We start from the raw sequence: 18,147 nt of genomic DNA, 5'->3' as shown, positions 1-18,147 counted from the left end.
CTTCAACGGTCAGTATTTTTCAGTGCATAACGTTTACTTTAGCTCACTCAACTATTTCGCTAACTTAGTTCATTTTTTCACCGGTAAGTCATTTTGCCGTTTCAAAAGCTAGCTCAGCTGTTTGGTAAAAATAGCTCATTTGTTTGGTAAATGCGCACTTCAGCTCAAGAACTAGTTCGTTAACTTAGTTCACTTTTTCACCGGTCAGTCTTTTTCACCATATTACGCTTCATTCAGCTGACTGAATTAGTTCGTTAAGGAAGTTCACCGATTTAAATGTCAGCTCAGCGGCCACTCACTTCGGCTCGGTGAACTACTTCATTCAGTTAATTCAGTATTTTACATGTCAATTTTTTTTATTTTGTATTACGCTCGTGATGAGCAAATGCACTGAAAATAATCGATCAGTTAGTTCAGTAATTTACGGCCAGCCCCTTTTATCGTTTGGAATTTGAGCTCAGCTAATTGGTAAAAGGGCTCACGAAAGTAACCAGCTCACGTTAGTTTAGTCGTTCATTTAGTTAGAATCTCACCGGCCAGTCTTTTTCAGGACATTGCGTTTACTTTAACTCAATGAACTAGTTCGCTAACTTAGTTCACTTATTGACTGGTGAGTCTTTTTGCCGTTACAAAATTAGATCAGCTGTTTGGTAGTAGCACGCACGAAAGAAGTTACCCACTTCAGCTCACGACCTATTTTGTTGGGTAAGTTTAGTATTTCATCGGTCACTCTCTTTCACCATATTATGCTTACTTCAGCTCACTGAACTAGTTCTTTAATGTAGTTCACTTTATCATCATTTTAAAAGCTTGCTCAGCAGTTGGGTGATATCGTTTACGAAAGCAACCGCTCACTTTGGCTCGGTGAACTAGTTCGTTCAGTTAGTTCAGAACTTCACAATTCATCCGTCAGTCTCTTTCAACTTTTGAAATGTCAGCTCATCTGTTTGGTAAAAGGCCTCATGAAATCACGAGAAGTTAAGCGCTCACTTGAGCTCACAAACTAGGTCGTTTCGTTAGTTTACTATCTCACCTGTCAGTCTTGTTAGCCGATTACGCTTACTTCAGCTCACTGAACTAGTTCATTAACTTAGTTCACTTCTTCTGTAAAATGGACTGACCTCTTTTACCGCCTTAAATATCAGTGAAGTAATAGCCCGCATGAAAGTGACCGCTGACTATAGCTCACTGAACTAGTTCGTTCAGTTAGTTCTCCAGTCAGTTTTTTTTCACCGTGTTACGCATCAGCCCAGGTATTGTATTTTTGATTGTAAATAGTTGCCTCAAAAATGAAAACTGTGGCAACTCTGCAATGTAATGTGGCCACTTCGTACACAGTTGGCTGCTATACTAAGAGAATTCTAAAAAAACTGCCTCAAAAATCGCCTTTTTGCATTTTATTTCTACATCTTCCCCTCTCAAACAGCTACCACTCTGTCTGCCGGACATTGGAACCCCAAACGCAAGTTAAATATTTACGATTGCTGTGGCAACGTTTAAGTTCGTGTACTTACCTAAATTGGCATAAACATTGTCCGATTTGCTTTTTATCGAGCCGCTTTGTTGCTCCCCGATTATGCGGATGTTGTTACCGGCTGCTGAAGACGATGATGATGACGTTGAAGTTTTGGGCGAGGAAGTTACACTGCTGCCTCCTGTGGTGCCGGCTGAAGTTGCTGCCGTTGCTGTCGCTGTAGATGATGAGGCCGAACTTGTGGTCAATGCAATCTGTTGCTTCCTGCGTAATTCAGCACTTTTTGGCGGTGGTGGACGTGCCGGTTTATTCATTTCATGATTACGTTGCGTGTCCAGGGAGCGTAACGGTGGTGCTGGCGGCTTGGCCGTGACCACAGCCACTGTCTGGGTTGCCACCGCATCATTGGTCTTGGTTATATCCTTGACCACCTCAACAGCAGTGGTATTGATGTCTATGGGATGAATAATGACTAAGCGGGGCTTGCCGGAGACACCCATATCTTCGCCAGTGCAAATTTCCGAATAAATGCTCTCCTTGCTGGGTTTGCTTAAATTCTCCGTTGTCTTGCTGGCGCCCATGCGTAGGAATTTCTTAATGGAGAATTTGGTTTTCGTTTTGGCAGAGGGCGAAGAAGAGGTGGAGGATTTTTTATCGCTTGACTGCGAGGCTGCTGCTATATTGGTTATGGACATGGAAGGGGTTACCATTTTGGAGGCAGCAGCCTCAGCATTGAGATTTTCCTCAGAAGCCGAAAGACTTTTGGGATTGCGTGGCTTGGCCTCAGGTGTCATGGACTGATTGAAACTAATTGAGGAGGTGGCATTCTGCAGTTGTAGATTTTTAATGGCATTACTGCGTTGTGTGGCAAAGGTGTTAAGGCTGCGGAATTTGGGATTTATGACAGCTCTATCGCGTTTATCTTTCTCTCGAATGGCAGCTGCAGCAGCAGAATTTTTGCCCACTGTGCCGGCACTGGTCATGGCGCCTATTTTGCGCGTATACATGGAAGCGGCGGGAGAAGCATTGCCCGATTCCGTTGCTGAGTTTGAGGCTGCCTTACTTTCCTGTGGAGAGGGTGGTGAAGGTTTGGGAGTCTCCTCCTGTTTTTTAAGGGGCTGAGCATAGGTTTCTTTTCGCTGCTCCTGGGAGAATTCTTCCTCTAGGCTATAGTCTCGCTCAGGTGTAGGAGGTGCACTGGATTTCTGTTCTATTCCACCAGAAGCCGAGGGAGGAGGATTTGGAGCCTTGCCTTTCTTCAGCTTTGACTCGTCCTTTACGGCATCGCAATCGGTTTGGGTATCCAAAGTCTTGGACATAATCATTTGCAGCTGCGATATAACCTGCTGTTGATCGGCAGTAGCTGCCGCACCAGCTGGGCTTCTCTTATTCAAAAATGATTTCATGGGACTGGAGGAAGGTGAAACCAACGGTTTGACCGGCAAATCTGGTTTCTTGAGGAGTATGGGAGGATGTTGCTTCTGCAGGCCATGCAAAAACGAAGGACGTGCATCTATGACTTTTGTCGAAGGCGGCGGTGACTTGGGCAAGGCAGGTAATTCCTGATTATCTTGATTCTCCAAACTGCCATCGGGATCGGCACTGCCATCAGGTTCTCCATGCAACTCACGGGACTTTTCCAAGCTGAAGGAGGGCTTATCAGCCTTTTTGGCTTCCTTCAAAGGCAACGAAGGCCTTTGGTCATTGACTTGTATATCCTCATAGTCAGAGTTATTGGTACTGGCACTCAGTTTCTTTTCTATTCTCAGACGATCCCTTTCTTTTTCTGAGACATGTATATTCTTGTAGTCATGGCCTATGCTTATGCCTATGCCAGAATCGGATTCACTGCGTATCATGTTGTAGGAGGTCTCCTCATCACTGCTGCCATCAAAGCTGCTGCCCGTAGAGTCCAAGGCATCGTCGGAGCTGCATTTGGTCACAATAAGGCCATCTGAGGTTATTTTACTGGTCATAAAATTGCCCTCATGCAGATTGTAGGAGGCAGCCCTAGTCTTGGAGGACAATAGCATATCGGTGATATACTGGGAAGTGGAGAAGATACTGGAGGATGTATCAGTTTGGTCTACCACCTTTGAGGAGCTGGTTACCGAAGATTTTTTCACCTCCTTGGCTTCATATTTTCCATCGGGTAAATTTTCATAGGTTGTGGAAGTCTCCACCACATCATAATAGGCTGAGACTCCATTCTCTGTGTCGGAGCAGTTACTGTCCGAGTCACAGTACTTATTGAAGACATTCACTTTGGGTTTGATTTGATCCTTTGTGATAGGCGTGTGACGCACGATTGGCTTCTTAAGGTCGAGAAAGGTTTTGTTCTCCAGCGATTCGGCCAAACTGCCAATTTCGAATTTGATTTTGTTGCTTGCCCCTGTTGAGGAGGCGGAGGTGGAGGAAGATGTTGTAGTGGTATTCCCGGAGTTTCCACCACTAGATTTCTGTTCGGTGGCCAATTTTTCTGCTGTTTGATTCTTTTCCAGAGTCTCGGAAATTTCATCCAACAAAGATTTCTCCATGGCTCTTTCTATGGGGGGACTGTTTTTGCCATCACTTTCCAGCGAAGGCATAGGGTCAGTGATCAACTTTGAAGAGCTGCTTGCCGAAGTTGTAGTGCTGGTGCTGCTTATGGCTGTAGTGGTTGTTTTTCTTACCACACTTTTTGTCTCGGTTTTACTTTCAAACTTGGCTTTGACAGAGCTCTTGCTTGTATTTGAACTAGAAGTTGTTGCTATCTGGGTTTTGCTACTCTGTGTAGTCTCCTTGGCATCACTGCCTGCCCCAAATGGCAAAACATTGATTTGCAAGGTCTGTTTCTTGCCCTCCTTGTCCACCTGGGGAGCTCCCAGCTTAAGAGCGGCAAATGTCTTCTTTATGTTCTCCTGGGGATCACCCAACAAGTTGCCATTGTTCATATTGAAATCGGTATTGGCTCGAGTGATGCGCTTCAACTCCAGCGATTCCTCATCATCTGTGCCCAAGGCCTTGTCATCATCCTTATCATTGGCCAAATTCATGAAATCATGATCATCATCTGAATCATCAGACCATTCCCCACCATAGCCTATAACCTCGGAGAGATTTTTGGGAAAACTGACTTTGTGGGATTTATGTTTGCTCGAAGTCTTCGATGACGATGTCGTTGAGGACAATGTCGTTGCCGATGTCGCCACTCTTTTGATTATACTTTTTGCTGGCTTCTTATTTTTATTGGGATAATCTGATTTTGTATCATTGCTATGACTGCTGGCTGTGGATTTGGAACTTAAACTGGCACTTAAGCTCGTAGAGATTGATGTATACTTGGAGCGTGATGCAGCCAAAGCAGCTGCTGCCTGTTTGTGTTCATCTTTGGATTTGAAACAATTCGAGCATAGATCTTTCTTCCAGGCATTCTGGGAGAAATGTGTACATATTGAGGAGGACATCTTGAGTGCTGCTAACGTTGTGTGCGTGGCAATGGATGAAGTGTGATATGTGATGATTAGTCCATTCGGGTTCTAGGCCATAATCTGGAAAGAGAAGAACATAACACGGAGAGATTTAATAAAGAGGGGAAAAAAGTAGAAATGTATACAAAAAATTTTTGTAACAATGTATTTTTTTGTTAAAAAAAAAACGTCTTGAGGAGTCCTATCTTCTTTTCATACCCTCCACCATAGGATGTGGTATACTAATTTCTATATATTCGTCTAAGACCCCATAAAGTATATATATTCTTGATCGTCATGACATTTTAAGTCGATCTAGCCATGTCCGTCCGACCCTCCGTCTAGCCGTCTTTCTATCGAAAGCACGCTAACTTTCGAAGGAGTAAAGCAAGCCGCTTGAAATTTTACACAAATACTTCTTATTAGTGAAGGTCAGTTGGGATCGTAAATGGGCCAAATCGGTCCATGTTTTGATATAGCTGCCATGTAAACCGATCATGGGTATTGACTTCTTAAGCCGCTAGAGGGCGCAATTCTCGTCCGATTTGACTGAAATTTTGCAAGTGGTGTTTTGGTATAACTTCCAACAACTGTACTAAGTATGGTTCAAATCGTCAATAACCTAATATAGCTGCCATACAAACAGATCAAGGGTCTTGACTTCTTCAGCGTTTTGAGGGCGCAATTCCTATCCGGTTTGGCTGAAATTTTGCATATTGTGTTTTGGTATCACTTCCAATAACTGTGCTAAGTATGGTTTAAATCGTTTCATAACCTGGTATAGCTGCCATATAAACCGATCTTAGATATTGACTTCTTGAGCCGCTAGGGAGCGCAATGCTCATCAGACTTGGCTGAAATTTTGCATGAAATGTTTTATTATGACTTCCAACAACTGTGCTTAGTATGGCGCAAATCAGTACATAACCTCATATAGCTGCCATACAAACAGGGGTCTTGACTTCTTCAGCGTTTAGAGGGCGCAATTCTTGTCCAGTTTGGCTGAAATTTTGCACATTGTGTTTTGGTATCACTTCCAACAAATGTGCTTAGTGTGGCGCATATCAGCACATAACCTCATATAGCTGCCATATAAACCGATCTGGGATCTTGACTTCGTGAGCCTCTACAGGGTGCAATGCTCATCAGATCTGGCAGACATTTTGTACAACGACTTTTCCCATGGGGAGGCCACCGTAGCGCAGAGGTTAGCATGGTTTTCCCCTCCTAATGCTGGCAACATTTGTGAGGTACTGTGCCATGTAAAACTTGTCTCCAAAGAGGAGTCACTCCGCGGCACGCCGTTCGGACTCAGCTATAAAAAGGAGGCCCCTTATCATTGAGCTTAAACTTTTAATTTATAATCAAGAAAAACTTTCTCTTTTCCACACCAAGATTTATACAATGCTAATTTGTTACCAAGAAGAAAATAAATAAAGAAAATAATCATCTCATCATTGTAAAGCATTATCGACAGGCGTTCATACCCATAAAGGCTAATATGCAACTCCCTACATCATTTACTCAGTTTAAATGACCAAACATGACTTGCCTTAAATCTAAGAAAAACTCGTCATCAACTTTACCCTTCAAAATACATGTACAACACATGAAGTCATCAGACATCATTGGGTTGGAGGAGAATACAATATAAAAAAATCAAACAAAATCGCCAAACAATGCCGATGATTCAATTTCGATGGCTATTTAAAATGATAACGTCTCCATGTAATAAAGGAAAGTGATTTCCAATAAGAGCAATGTGTGAAATAGTTAAAGGGTAGCCACAGTGGGAATTGAAAGACGGAAAAGTTGAAAAAAAAAACAAAATTGAACATTAAAAGAATTTAGAAAATGGTTAAGGACAAACCCGCCAATCAAAAGAATCAAATCCAATTTTTTCTCTTGTTTCAAATTGAACTTCTGCCACGGAATTGACCTGCTTTGTAAAGCTTGAAGCCTTTGAACTCTTTTGATTTTTGTGTGTTTCCACTGTGTCAAAATCAATCAATCTTATTGTTTCATATTCAATTATTCATATTAAATTGTTGTGTGCTCTTTTTATAGACCAAATAATGTATTCAACGATTTTTATACCCTCCACCATAGGATAGAGGTATACTAAATTCGCCATTCAGTTTGTAACTACTCGAAATATTCGTCTAAGACCCCATAAAGTATATATATTCTTGATCGTCGTGACATTTTTAGTCGATCCAAACATGTCCGTCCGTCTGTCCGTCCGTCCGTCTGTCCGTTCGTCCGTCCGTCCGTCTGTCCGTCCGTCCGTCTGTCCGTCCGTCTGTCCGTCCGTCCTTCTGTCCGTCCGTCCGTCTGTCCGTCCGTCCGTCTGTCCGTCCGTCCGTCTATCCGTCCTTCCGTCTGTCTATCGAAGGAGTAAAGCTAGCGGATTGAAATTTTGCACAAATACTTCTTATTAGTGTAGGTCGGTTGGGATTGTAAATGGGCCATATCGGTCCATATTTTGATATAACTGCCATATTAACCGATCTTCGGTCTTGACTTCTTGAGCCTCTAGAGGGCGTAATTCTCATCCGATTGGAATGAAATTTTGCACTACGTGTTTCGTTATGATATCCAACAACTGTGCCAAGTATGGTTCAAATCGGTCCATAACCTGATATAGCTGGCATATAACCGATCTTGGGTCTTGACTTCTTGAGCCTCTAGAGGGCGCAATTCCAATCCGATTTCGCTGAAATTTTGCATGACGTATTTAATTATGACATTCAACAAATGTGCCAAATAAGGCTCAAATTGGTTCATAACCTGATATAGCTGCCATATAAACCGATTTGAGATCTTGACTTCTTGAGCCGAGCAGAGCAAATCTTTTCTTTAACTTTTTTTTTGCCTAAGAAGGAAAAGAACTCGACAAATGCGATCCATGGTGGAGGGTATATAAGATTCGGCGGGCCGAACTAGCACGCTTTTACTTGTTTAAATTAAACTAAATCAGCTTACATTGTTTTAGGTGGGCTATATGGCTGAATAGCATCAATTCATGGAGTCAATGTTTTGTATTTTCTTTTTCATATATCATTCACAAAGTGTGTGAATGTAGATAAAAATTCATACTAATTTTTTTTTGCAACTTAATTGAATTTCAATTCATTTGTCAGTTTTCTTTTGTCTGGTCGAAAATTTTAATTAATTTTTGCAAGAGAAGCCAACACTTCGTAGTATTCAAGTGTGAATTTGATGAATGAATGTTTGCTTGATTTTATTATTACTAGGCCGCCCAAGCACGATCCGCTATGCCTTCCTTTGCAATATATAGAACAACAATTTGTAATCTAATCCTTTAGATGTCATGGTTCCATCTTGCCTTCAATGATTGATGAGGACGAACTTGTTTTATTCATATCCGTGTCCACAGCGGCCGATCTGGAAAATATCAATCCCATGGCAGCCGATTGTACGTACCGGATTTACCTGATGGTTTCCTTAATCGGCAAGGGCTGACGTCTCCGTATACAACAACAGCATCTGGAAAATGTATTTCTGCAAAGTCTTCCAAAACCTCACACTTAATATGTATGTCAGTGGGTCGGATACATAGAATAGTCTCCAGTGTCCTAGTGGGCGTGCACCTCATCGCTCCGCCTATGCCAAGACAACATGTTCTCAGAATCTGTTGTATGATCCTTATGTTGCACTTTTTCTTCATAGCAGTCCACTAAACTACTGAGGCGTAAGTAAATATTGGTCTAATCACGCTCCTGTAGAGCCAGTGGACTATTCTCGGATTCAGGCCCCATTTCGAGCCTACGGCCCGTCTACATAGTACATAACATCTGTGAGCCTTCTCAGTACGCTTCTGAATGTGACACTTCCAATTTAGTTTCCTGTCCAAGATCACACCTGAGAATTTGACCTTGTCAGATATCGAAATCGTCTTATTGAGGAAACGTCAATAGTAAGTATCAGTGCAAAATTTCAAGCGGCTAGCTTAACGCGTTCGACCGCTATCGTGATTTCGATCGGGCATGGCTAGATCGACTCAGAACGTCGAGACGATCAAGTATATATGTACAATATAGGGTCTTGACATTTTTCGAGGTGTTACAAACGGAATACATAGTTTAGTATACCCCCATCCTATGGTGGTGGGTATAAAAATTGTTAAAACAGGTAACGAGGGAAATGACTAGTTTCTTCAATCCGTTGAAGTGGTGGGTTTTTAAAAATTACCGATTTTTCAAACCAGTGAAATTACCGATTTTTATATCAGTGCAATGACCAGTGTTTTAAACCGATAATATGACCGGTTCAAAATTATTGGTTCCTAATTATTGGTTTCTTATAAAATCACTGGTAATTTAGATAGACGGGGGTCCAGCCACTGGTCACTGAAAACCGACGAAATCACCAGTTTGGGACCAGTTCAAAGTCCTGCTGGAACAGAGCATAGTCACTCCGTTTTATCAGCAACCACCTTTATATGGAGGCCACTGTGGCGCACAGGTTAGCATATCCGCCTATGATGCCGAACGCTTGGGTTCAAATCCCGGGGTGAACATCAACTAAATTTTCAGCAGTGGTTATTCTCTTACTAGTGCTAGCTACATTTGTAAGGTATACTGCCATGTTAAAACTTCTCTACCGTTCGGACTCAAGATAAAAAAGGAGGCCCCTTATCTTTAAGCTTAAACTTTAATCGGACTGCACTCATTGAAATGAGAGAAGTATCCCCTGTTTCTTGATGGAGTTTTAATGGGAAATTTAGTATTCAGTAGTATGTTACTTAACATGTGGAAGTGGAGACACTGATGATGCAAAACGCTATGGATTTTCAAATCATGTCTGAGCATCATACTCGAAAAGAAGTCTCAGCATCGTGGAGGCTTTATATTCCATGAGTTGCTTCTTCTGAACAATGTTAGGGTGAAGGTTTGTGGAATAACTGTTTTTGCTAAATATTCATGATGTAAATGAAGAAAAGTCAATTTTGAATGAAAGCCCTAAGACAACTTCAATAGGCTACGGCTTTTTCAATCGACATGAAACCAATTCCACGCTTAATACCACTTTAACAGTTTACCCTAAATTCTTTTGTTATTTCTTTTTTCTACTACTCAAAAAATCTTTCAAGTTCGTTCTCATAATACACCGTAATTAAGTTTCCATTTCATTTTCAAACAGTTATGGCTTAATAACAATAACTGAAAGAAAACACAACTGAACAGAGAACAGTTCAAAGTGAAAATCTATCCACTTTTCTTTTTTTTTTTTTGGACAGAACTAATCTATAATTATCTAAAGAGTTTCCATCACTAAAGTTGAAAAGAAAAGTTTACCTTTCGTTTGGACAAAAGATTTCGAACAAACATCAAAGAAAAACATTACCTGAAGAAATTAAATTGAAAAACGAAGAAATATAATTTTATCATTTGTTCAGAAAAGAAATTGAAAACCGAGAGTAGCAGAGAAATTGGCATTTAGCACAAAGTTCTTTAATTTTAGTTTAACTCGTCATACACCAGTGATTTGTAGGGGGTAATCAAGGGAAAGTATTTTGGGGAAAATCTGGAGGAAAGTTTTAAGCAAATTAAATTTCTATAAAATAAAATTAAATTAAATCAAATAAAATACAATAAAATAAAAGAAAATAAAATAAAATAAAATAAAATAAAATAAAACAAAACAAAATAAAATAAAATAAAATAAATAAAATAAAATAAAATAAAATAAAATAAAATAAAATAAAATGAAATAAAATAAAATAAAATAAAATAAAATAAAATAAAATAAAATAAAATAAAATAAAATAAAATAAAATAAAATAAAATAAAATAAAATAAAATAAAATAAAATAAAATAAAATAAAACGAAAAAATGGAATAAAAAAAAATGAAAAATAAAAAAAATAAAATAAAAAAAAAATAAAATAAAATAAAATAAAATAAAATAAAGTTAAATAAAATAAAATAAAAAAATTAAATAGCAACTTCTTATATAAAAAAATCATATGTGTTTGCTCGTTTATTTGTATGTTTCTACCGTATAGACTTCAAAAAGGCTGAACCGATTACCTTGAAATCTGGAAGGAAAGATAAGCTATACAAATTTTTGATTTTGGAATGGGGGCGGACCCTGAAATGTACCGATCGGGACAATATGGGACTCAAATGGAAGGTCTTCAGGAGTAGAGTACGAATTTCATCATAACAAGAAAAAAGGTGCTAAGTTCGGCCGGGCCGAATCTTATATACCCTCCATCATGGATCGCATTTGTCGAGTTCTTTTCCCAGCATCTCTTCTTAGGCAAAAAAAAAGGATAAAAGAAAAGATTTGCTCTGCTATTAGAGCGATATCAAGATATGGCCCGGTTCGGACCACAATTATATTATATGTTGGAGACCTGTGCAAAATGTCAGCCAATTCGAATAAGAATTACGCCCTTTGGGGGCTCAAGGAGTAAAATAGAGAGATCGATTTATATGGGAGCTGCATCAGGCTACAGATCGATTCAGACCATAATAAACACGAATGTGGATGGTCATGAGAGAATTCGTCGTACAAAATTTCAGGCAAATCGGAAAAGAATTGCGCCCTCCAGAGGCTCAAGAAGGCAAGACCCAAGATCGGTTTATATGGCAGCTGTATCAAAACATGAACCTATATGGCCCATTTATAATCTGTGCAAAATTTAAAGTGGCTAGCTAGAAAGTTAGCGTGCTTTCGACAGACAGACGGACGGACATGGCTAGATCGAGATAAAATGTCACGACGATCAAGAATATATTTACTTTATGGAGTCTCAGACGAATATTTCGAGTAGTTACAAACACAATGACGAAATTAGTACACCCCCATCCTATGGTGAAGGATATAAAAATTGGGTTCAAGTAACTGGGGGCTGTCCCAACCGCAAAACACCCAAAAATAGGTTTATTTGACGATCATGACAATAAGGGACTCAAATAATAGGCATTTGGGACTAGATTGCGGATCTGGCCAGGAGGGAGGAACAGGCTTTACAGTTTATTGAAATCGGAAGTGGGCGAACCCTTCGCCGTTGCCCCAAAAACATCATTCAAAATCAAAAGTTGACCCATAATGATAATATGGGTATCAAGTAAAAGGTATTGAAGAGTAGAATGCGAATATGGTATTAAAAATTTGGGCCAATTACCCAGAAAGTCGCCTTAACCCCAAAAACTGCTCCAAGCAGACAAATTGAACGTTCATTCCAAGCGGCTGAACGAAATTTCTTAAAATTTTCACAGGTTGGTCTGGAAGGAAGCATAGAGTATATAATTTTTTGACATCGGATGGGGGCGGACCCTTCCCCTTATCCCAAAAGGGCTACCAAAAGTGGACCGATAGGCACAATATGGGTATCAAATGACAGGTATTAGAGACTAGAAAACGAATTTCGTATATAAATTTGAGTCCAAGTAGCCAGCGGTCCACCCCAAACCTGAAACTCTTCTAAACAGATATATTAGACGTTCATGTCAATATGGGACTCAAATGAAAAGTATTCGGCAGTCGGTTCCAAATATGGCATAAAAAATTAGGTCCAAGTAATGGGAGGACGCCCCACCCCAAAATGCCCCCAAATGGGCATATTAGCCGACCATGGCTATATGGGACACAAATGAAAGGTATTTGGGAGTATGTTGCGAATAAGACATTAAAATTTGCGTTCAAATCTAGGTGGAACTTTTCCTCCTAAAAATACTTCAAATAAGTTAATTGACCTATTATGACAATATAGGATGCAAATGAAAATTATTTAAGGGTAGAAAACGAATTTGATATCTAATTTAGGAGCCAAGTGTTTGAGGGTACGCCTAAAGCAAACTGAACTGAATTTTCGACTATGGAAATATGGAGTTCAAATCAACGGTATTTGGGAGTTGAAAACAAAATTGATATTTATTTTCAGGGCAAAGAGCCAATGCCCGCCCGAGCCCCAAAAAAACCTCCAAACGGTTCATATTAGCCAACCATTACAATATGGGGCTCAAATTAAAGGGATTTGGAAGTGGAGCACGAATTTGATTACCATACTTGAGTCGAAATGTCTGAGGTGCCATCCCTCCCCTAAAAATCACTTTTCATTGTCATAGTTTTCAATTCGTTCGAAATCTTTTACTCTCTCTGTACCCTCACAGTCACCAAAAACAAGACAAGAAACAGTAGGGGGCAGCCCAAAACCCGTCAAATGGATATATAGACCAACCACGACAATGTAGAGCTCAAACGAAAGGCGCTTGAGAGAAAAAACGAATTTGATATCCAATTAAAGAGCCATGTGTTTGGGGAGCCGCCCCATCCCATAATACCTTCCAATTATATAAAACCTATTTGGGGCTGGTCATTTTTTGATTTTCGGCAAATTGATACTTATTTTCGGGACAAAGACCCTGGGGTCCACTTCACCCTAAAACATAACTTATATACCCATCATGCCATTATGGGGTTCATTCAAAATGTATTTGAAAGTAGAGCACGAGAGGGGCAAACTTTTCACATATCAATGAGTGCAGTCCGATTCAAGTGTAAGCTCAATGATAAGGGGCCTCCTTTTTATAGCCGACAACCCTTGGGAGAGAAGTTTTACATGGCATACTACCTCACAAATGTTACCAGAATTAGGAGGGGAAAACCATCGATGAAATTTTTTTCTGATGGTCTCGGCAGGATTCGAACCCAGGCATTCAGCGTCATAGGCGGACATGCTAACCTCTGTGCTACGGTGGCCTCCACCAATACGCTCATATAGGTCTCAAAAGAAAGGTATTTGGGGGTAGAGTGAAAATTTGCCCAGGAACCAAGCAGGGGCAAACTTCTCACACATCGACGAGTGCTTTAAGCTTAAACTCAATGATAAGGAACCTTTTTTATGGCCGAGTCCGAAAGGCGTGCCATAGTGCAACACATCTTTGGGGAGAATTTTCTACATGACCATGCATAGCATGGTACCTCGCAAATGTCGCCAGTATTAAGAGGGGGTAACCACTGCATTAAATTCTGTCCGATGTTTCCGCCAGGATTTGAACGCAGGCGTTCAGCGTCATAGGCGGACATAGGCTACAATTGCACGAATTCGATATCCACATTCAGGGTGAACTGTTCCCATCCTAAAAACACATTAGAGAGTTAAAGAAGGCGCAGCAAAGCGGACCTGGTTCGGCTAGTGAATAATAAAAAATAATGAAAATTATTAATAAACAGTAATCTTGTGGCAACACCTTAATATTTTCATTGGTTTACAAAATTCCTCCGTGCCTTTGGCAGCCACCAAAAACCGGGTGTGAGAATTGGAGCAATATGTCATGCAATGCAAATCTTAAAAAAAAAAGAAACACAGAAGCACAGAAACACCCCGAATCACATTTGCATCTGAGACTTTACAAATACTTGCCAAGGCAATATAGAACTCAGAGCCCGACTTGAATTTGCAATGAATAGCATTCGTTCCGCAATATTTTTTTAAACAGCTACTGCGCTTACTTCTGCCACAAAACCACAAACAGACGGTGTTCCATACCATATGACGGACTTGAATTAGCACCGTTTTTGTTAATGCTAACAAATAGCCGAGGAACAAAAATAAAGTTCATAAATTTTTTGTTTCTTTTTTTTGCAATTTAAGTCATTTAGCAACAGCAGCAGTAAACAAATTGCCGAAAAGGAAGAAACACAACTAAAAAAGCAAACAGAATTACAAATAGACTTGAAGAATTTCGACGTATGCTAATTACTACAGTTTAGGAGATGAAGATTTGTTAGGATGTCTACTTACTGTGATAATGGCAGTAAACTGTAACAGAGGTGTAGACAGTGAATGTAAGTGTTTCTTAAAAAAAAATTAATATAAGGACGTGGAAAATTCGTAAAAATTCCATCATTGTAGGAAATTTTCTCAAAATTTTATTTCCATAGGAAATTTTGTCAAAATTTCTTTGCTATAGAATTTTGTCAAAATTTAGTTTCTATAGGAAATCTTGTCTAAATTTAATTTTTATAGGAAAAAAGTTGAAGAAGGAAGGTAATGGCTCCACCGCGCTGTTGGGGCTGCTGATGCATATTCAGGGACTCTGTGATGTTGTGTTTTGTGGACAGAGGGCGACAGGTATCCCGGCGTGAACATCAGACAATTTTTCAGCGGTGATTTTCCCCTTACTAATTCTGGCTACATTAGTGAGGTATCCTGCCATGCTAAAACTTCTCTATGTTCTCTACTGTCTCTATGCGGCACGCTGCACAGTGGGATGGAGAAAAAATGAGTTGAAATAAGTATGCCATTTTGGAATGGATGGAGATATCTTTATGACATTTTACATGGTTGTTGCTGAGGTGTTGTACAGTTTATATGCAGGGCCCTAAAAGTCCCAGGGGCCCACTGGTGGGCCTTCAAAGTTGATCACCTTGGCCCTACAAAGTTTTGTTCGGGCTGTCAAAAGCGCATTTATTATCTGATTTAAAATTTTTTTTTGCTGGAAAGTGCTTAAAAAGCCCTACAAAAACAGGCCTAAATGTGCGGGATATCTTTTAAAGTGTTCAAGAAATTTGAATAGAAAATTTGTTTTCTAAGTTTTCACAAAAGGCTGGTCTCTTATTTTGTTGCTTGTAAAAGTATTTCTGAACTAATTTCAATTTTTTAACTGATTTGGAAAGCTAATACAATTTACTATTTTTTTGTGGAGATATAAGCTAAGGTCCGCTCCTTCAGTCAAAAGTTATGAGAGTTACAAAAAAAAAAAATGTGAAAAAAATTTTTTTTTTTAAATTTTTTTCGAAAAAAAGGTAATTTTATTGTTTCGTCTCTATACGAAAACTTGGCCCAGAACAATCAATTTTGCTTACTGTACTATAAAGAAGACTTAGTGCAGATGCGTTGTAAGTGTAATTTTTTAAATGGTGTTAACTTTAATAGAAGATCTGTGAAAAACAATATTGGCGTTTTTCAACAAAAAAGTTGGGAAAAGCCATCGAATTCTCAAAACCCAAAGCCGATACCCCCAACTCTATAACATACAAGCCGAACAGGGTCCGTTCGCTGCGCCCTCTTTAACTCTTTTATATCTTTTAAGGGTGGAGACGCTTTGCCCAGAATGTGGATATCGAACTCGTGCCACTGTAGCCCATGTCTGCCTATAACGCTGAACGGCTGCGTTCGAATTCTGGTGAGAACATCAGACAAAATTTAAAGCGGTGGTTATTCCCTCTTAACTCTATCGACATTTGCATGGTACCATGCCATGCATGGTCATGTACAAAATTTTACCCAAAAAGGTGTCGCACTGCGGCACGCTGTTCGCAATCGGCTATAAAAAAGGCCCCTTATCATTGAGTTTAAGCATAAATCGGTAAACACTCATTAATGTGTGGGAAGTTTGCCCCTCCTTGGTTCCTTGCGAATATTTACTCTACTCCCAAATGCCTTTCTTTTGAGTCCTATATGAGCGTATTGGTAAATATTTCCGGTTTAGGGGGTATTTTGGGGGTTGAGGTGGCCACCCAGACACTTGACCCTTAAAGTAAATCTAAGATTCGTGCTCTACTTTCAAATACATTTCATATGAGCCCCATAATGACTTGATCGGTAAATAAGATCTGTTTGAGGGTGGGACCCCAGACTATTTGTCCCGAATATGAGTAACAATTTCCCGAAAATCAATTAATTTCCACCCCCAAATAGTTTTTATATAATTGGGAGGTATTTTGAGATGGGGCGGCTCCCCAAACACGTGGCTCTTCAATTGGATATCAAATTCGTTTTTTTCTCCCAAGCACCTTTCGTTTGAGCTTTATATCGTCGTGATTGGTCTATATACAAATTTGGCGGGTTTTGGACGACCTCCGAAGCACCCGACCCCAATAATAGAAACCATGGTTTATTTTGACTGTGAGAGTGCAAAAAATTTTAGAACGAATCACATCACCAATCTCCGAGATCTGGTCTTTCAGAAAATTAGGGGTAATGAAAAGTTCTTTTTAGGAAAAGGGTAGCACCTCAGACATTTCGACTCAAGTATGGACATCAAATTCGTGCTTCACTCCCAAATCCCTTTAATTTAAGCCCCATATTGCCATGGTCGGTAAATATGAACCTGGACCGTTTGGAGGGTGTTTTGGGCTAGGGCGGCCACCAGCACTTTGCCCTAAAAATAGATATCAAATTCGTTCTTTACCATTGAGTTGAGCTCCATATAGCCATAATCGGAAATGCAGTTCAATTTAGATGGTGCTCTAGGGCGTACCCCTAAATACTTGGTTTCAAAATTGGATATCAAATACGTTTTCTAATCTCTTTGAGTCCCTTTCCTTTCATTTGAGTCCCATATTGTCATAGTGGATCAATCAACCTATTTGACTTAATTTCGGATGAAAAAGCGCCGTCTAGACTTGAACGAAAATTTTAATGTCTTATTCCTAATCCACTCCCAAATACCTTTCATTTGAGTCCCATATCGCCATAGTGGCTAATATGCCTATTTGGGGGTATTTGGGGCTGAAGCGACCTCCCATTGCTTGGATCTAATTTGTTATGTCATATTTGTAATCTACTGTCGAATACCTTTTATTTGAGACCCAAATTGACATGAACGTCTAATATACCTGCTTAGAAAAATTTTTGGTTTAGGGTGGCCCACTGGGTACTTGGACCAAATTTTAATAAAATATAACTTTCATTTCATATGCATATTGAGCCTATCGGTCCACTTTTGGTTTTGGGTGGCATTATTGGGATAAGGGGCGAAATCGCCTCCATCCGATATCAAAAATTATATAGCCTATGTTTCCTTCCAGACAATCTTACACAATCTGTGATTCTACGGAACAAACAAGTCCCATACAGTCATGATGCCCATTTAGGGTTTTTTTGGGAGGTGGGGTGACCCCAAACACTTCGATCTTGGTTCGTATGCCAGATTTGTAATCTACTCCCCAATACCTTTCATTTGAGCCCCATATTGATATGATATGGTCATATGCCCATTTTGAGTGTTTTTGGGGGGTGAGGTGACCCCCAACACTTCGATCTGAATACCTTTCAATTAAGCCCCATATTGATATGATATGGTCATATGCCCATTTAGAGTGTTATTGGGGGGTGGGGTGACCCCAAACACTTCGATCTGGGTTTGTATCCCAGAATTGTAATCTACTCCCGAATACCTTTCATTTGAGCCCCATATTGATATGATATGGTCATATGCCCATTTTGAGTGTTTTTGGGGG

General features: G+C 39.8%; 1 protein-coding gene across 1 annotated transcript in view; it reads right to left on the bottom strand.

Moving 5' to 3' along the window:
• Window positions 1–18,147, bottom strand: part of LOC106087126 (serine-rich adhesin for platelets) — an 85,056-nt gene that overhangs the window by 28,651 nt on the left and 38,258 nt on the right. Inside the window, exon 2 of the mRNA XM_013252047.2 lies at window positions 1,515–5,004. Within this exon, the coding sequence (XP_013107501.2) occupies window positions 1,515–4,920 (3,406 nt within the window). The 5' untranslated portion in view covers window positions 4,921–5,004. The remainder of the gene's footprint in view (window positions 1–1,514; window positions 5,005–18,147) is intronic.

The sequence above is a fragment of the Stomoxys calcitrans genome, chromosome 2, assembly GCF_963082655.1.
Source record: "Stomoxys calcitrans chromosome 2, idStoCalc2.1, whole genome shotgun sequence".
NCBI lineage: Eukaryota > Metazoa > Arthropoda > Insecta > Diptera > Muscidae > Stomoxys > Stomoxys calcitrans.
This window is presented reverse-complemented; position numbering and strand designations above follow the sequence as displayed.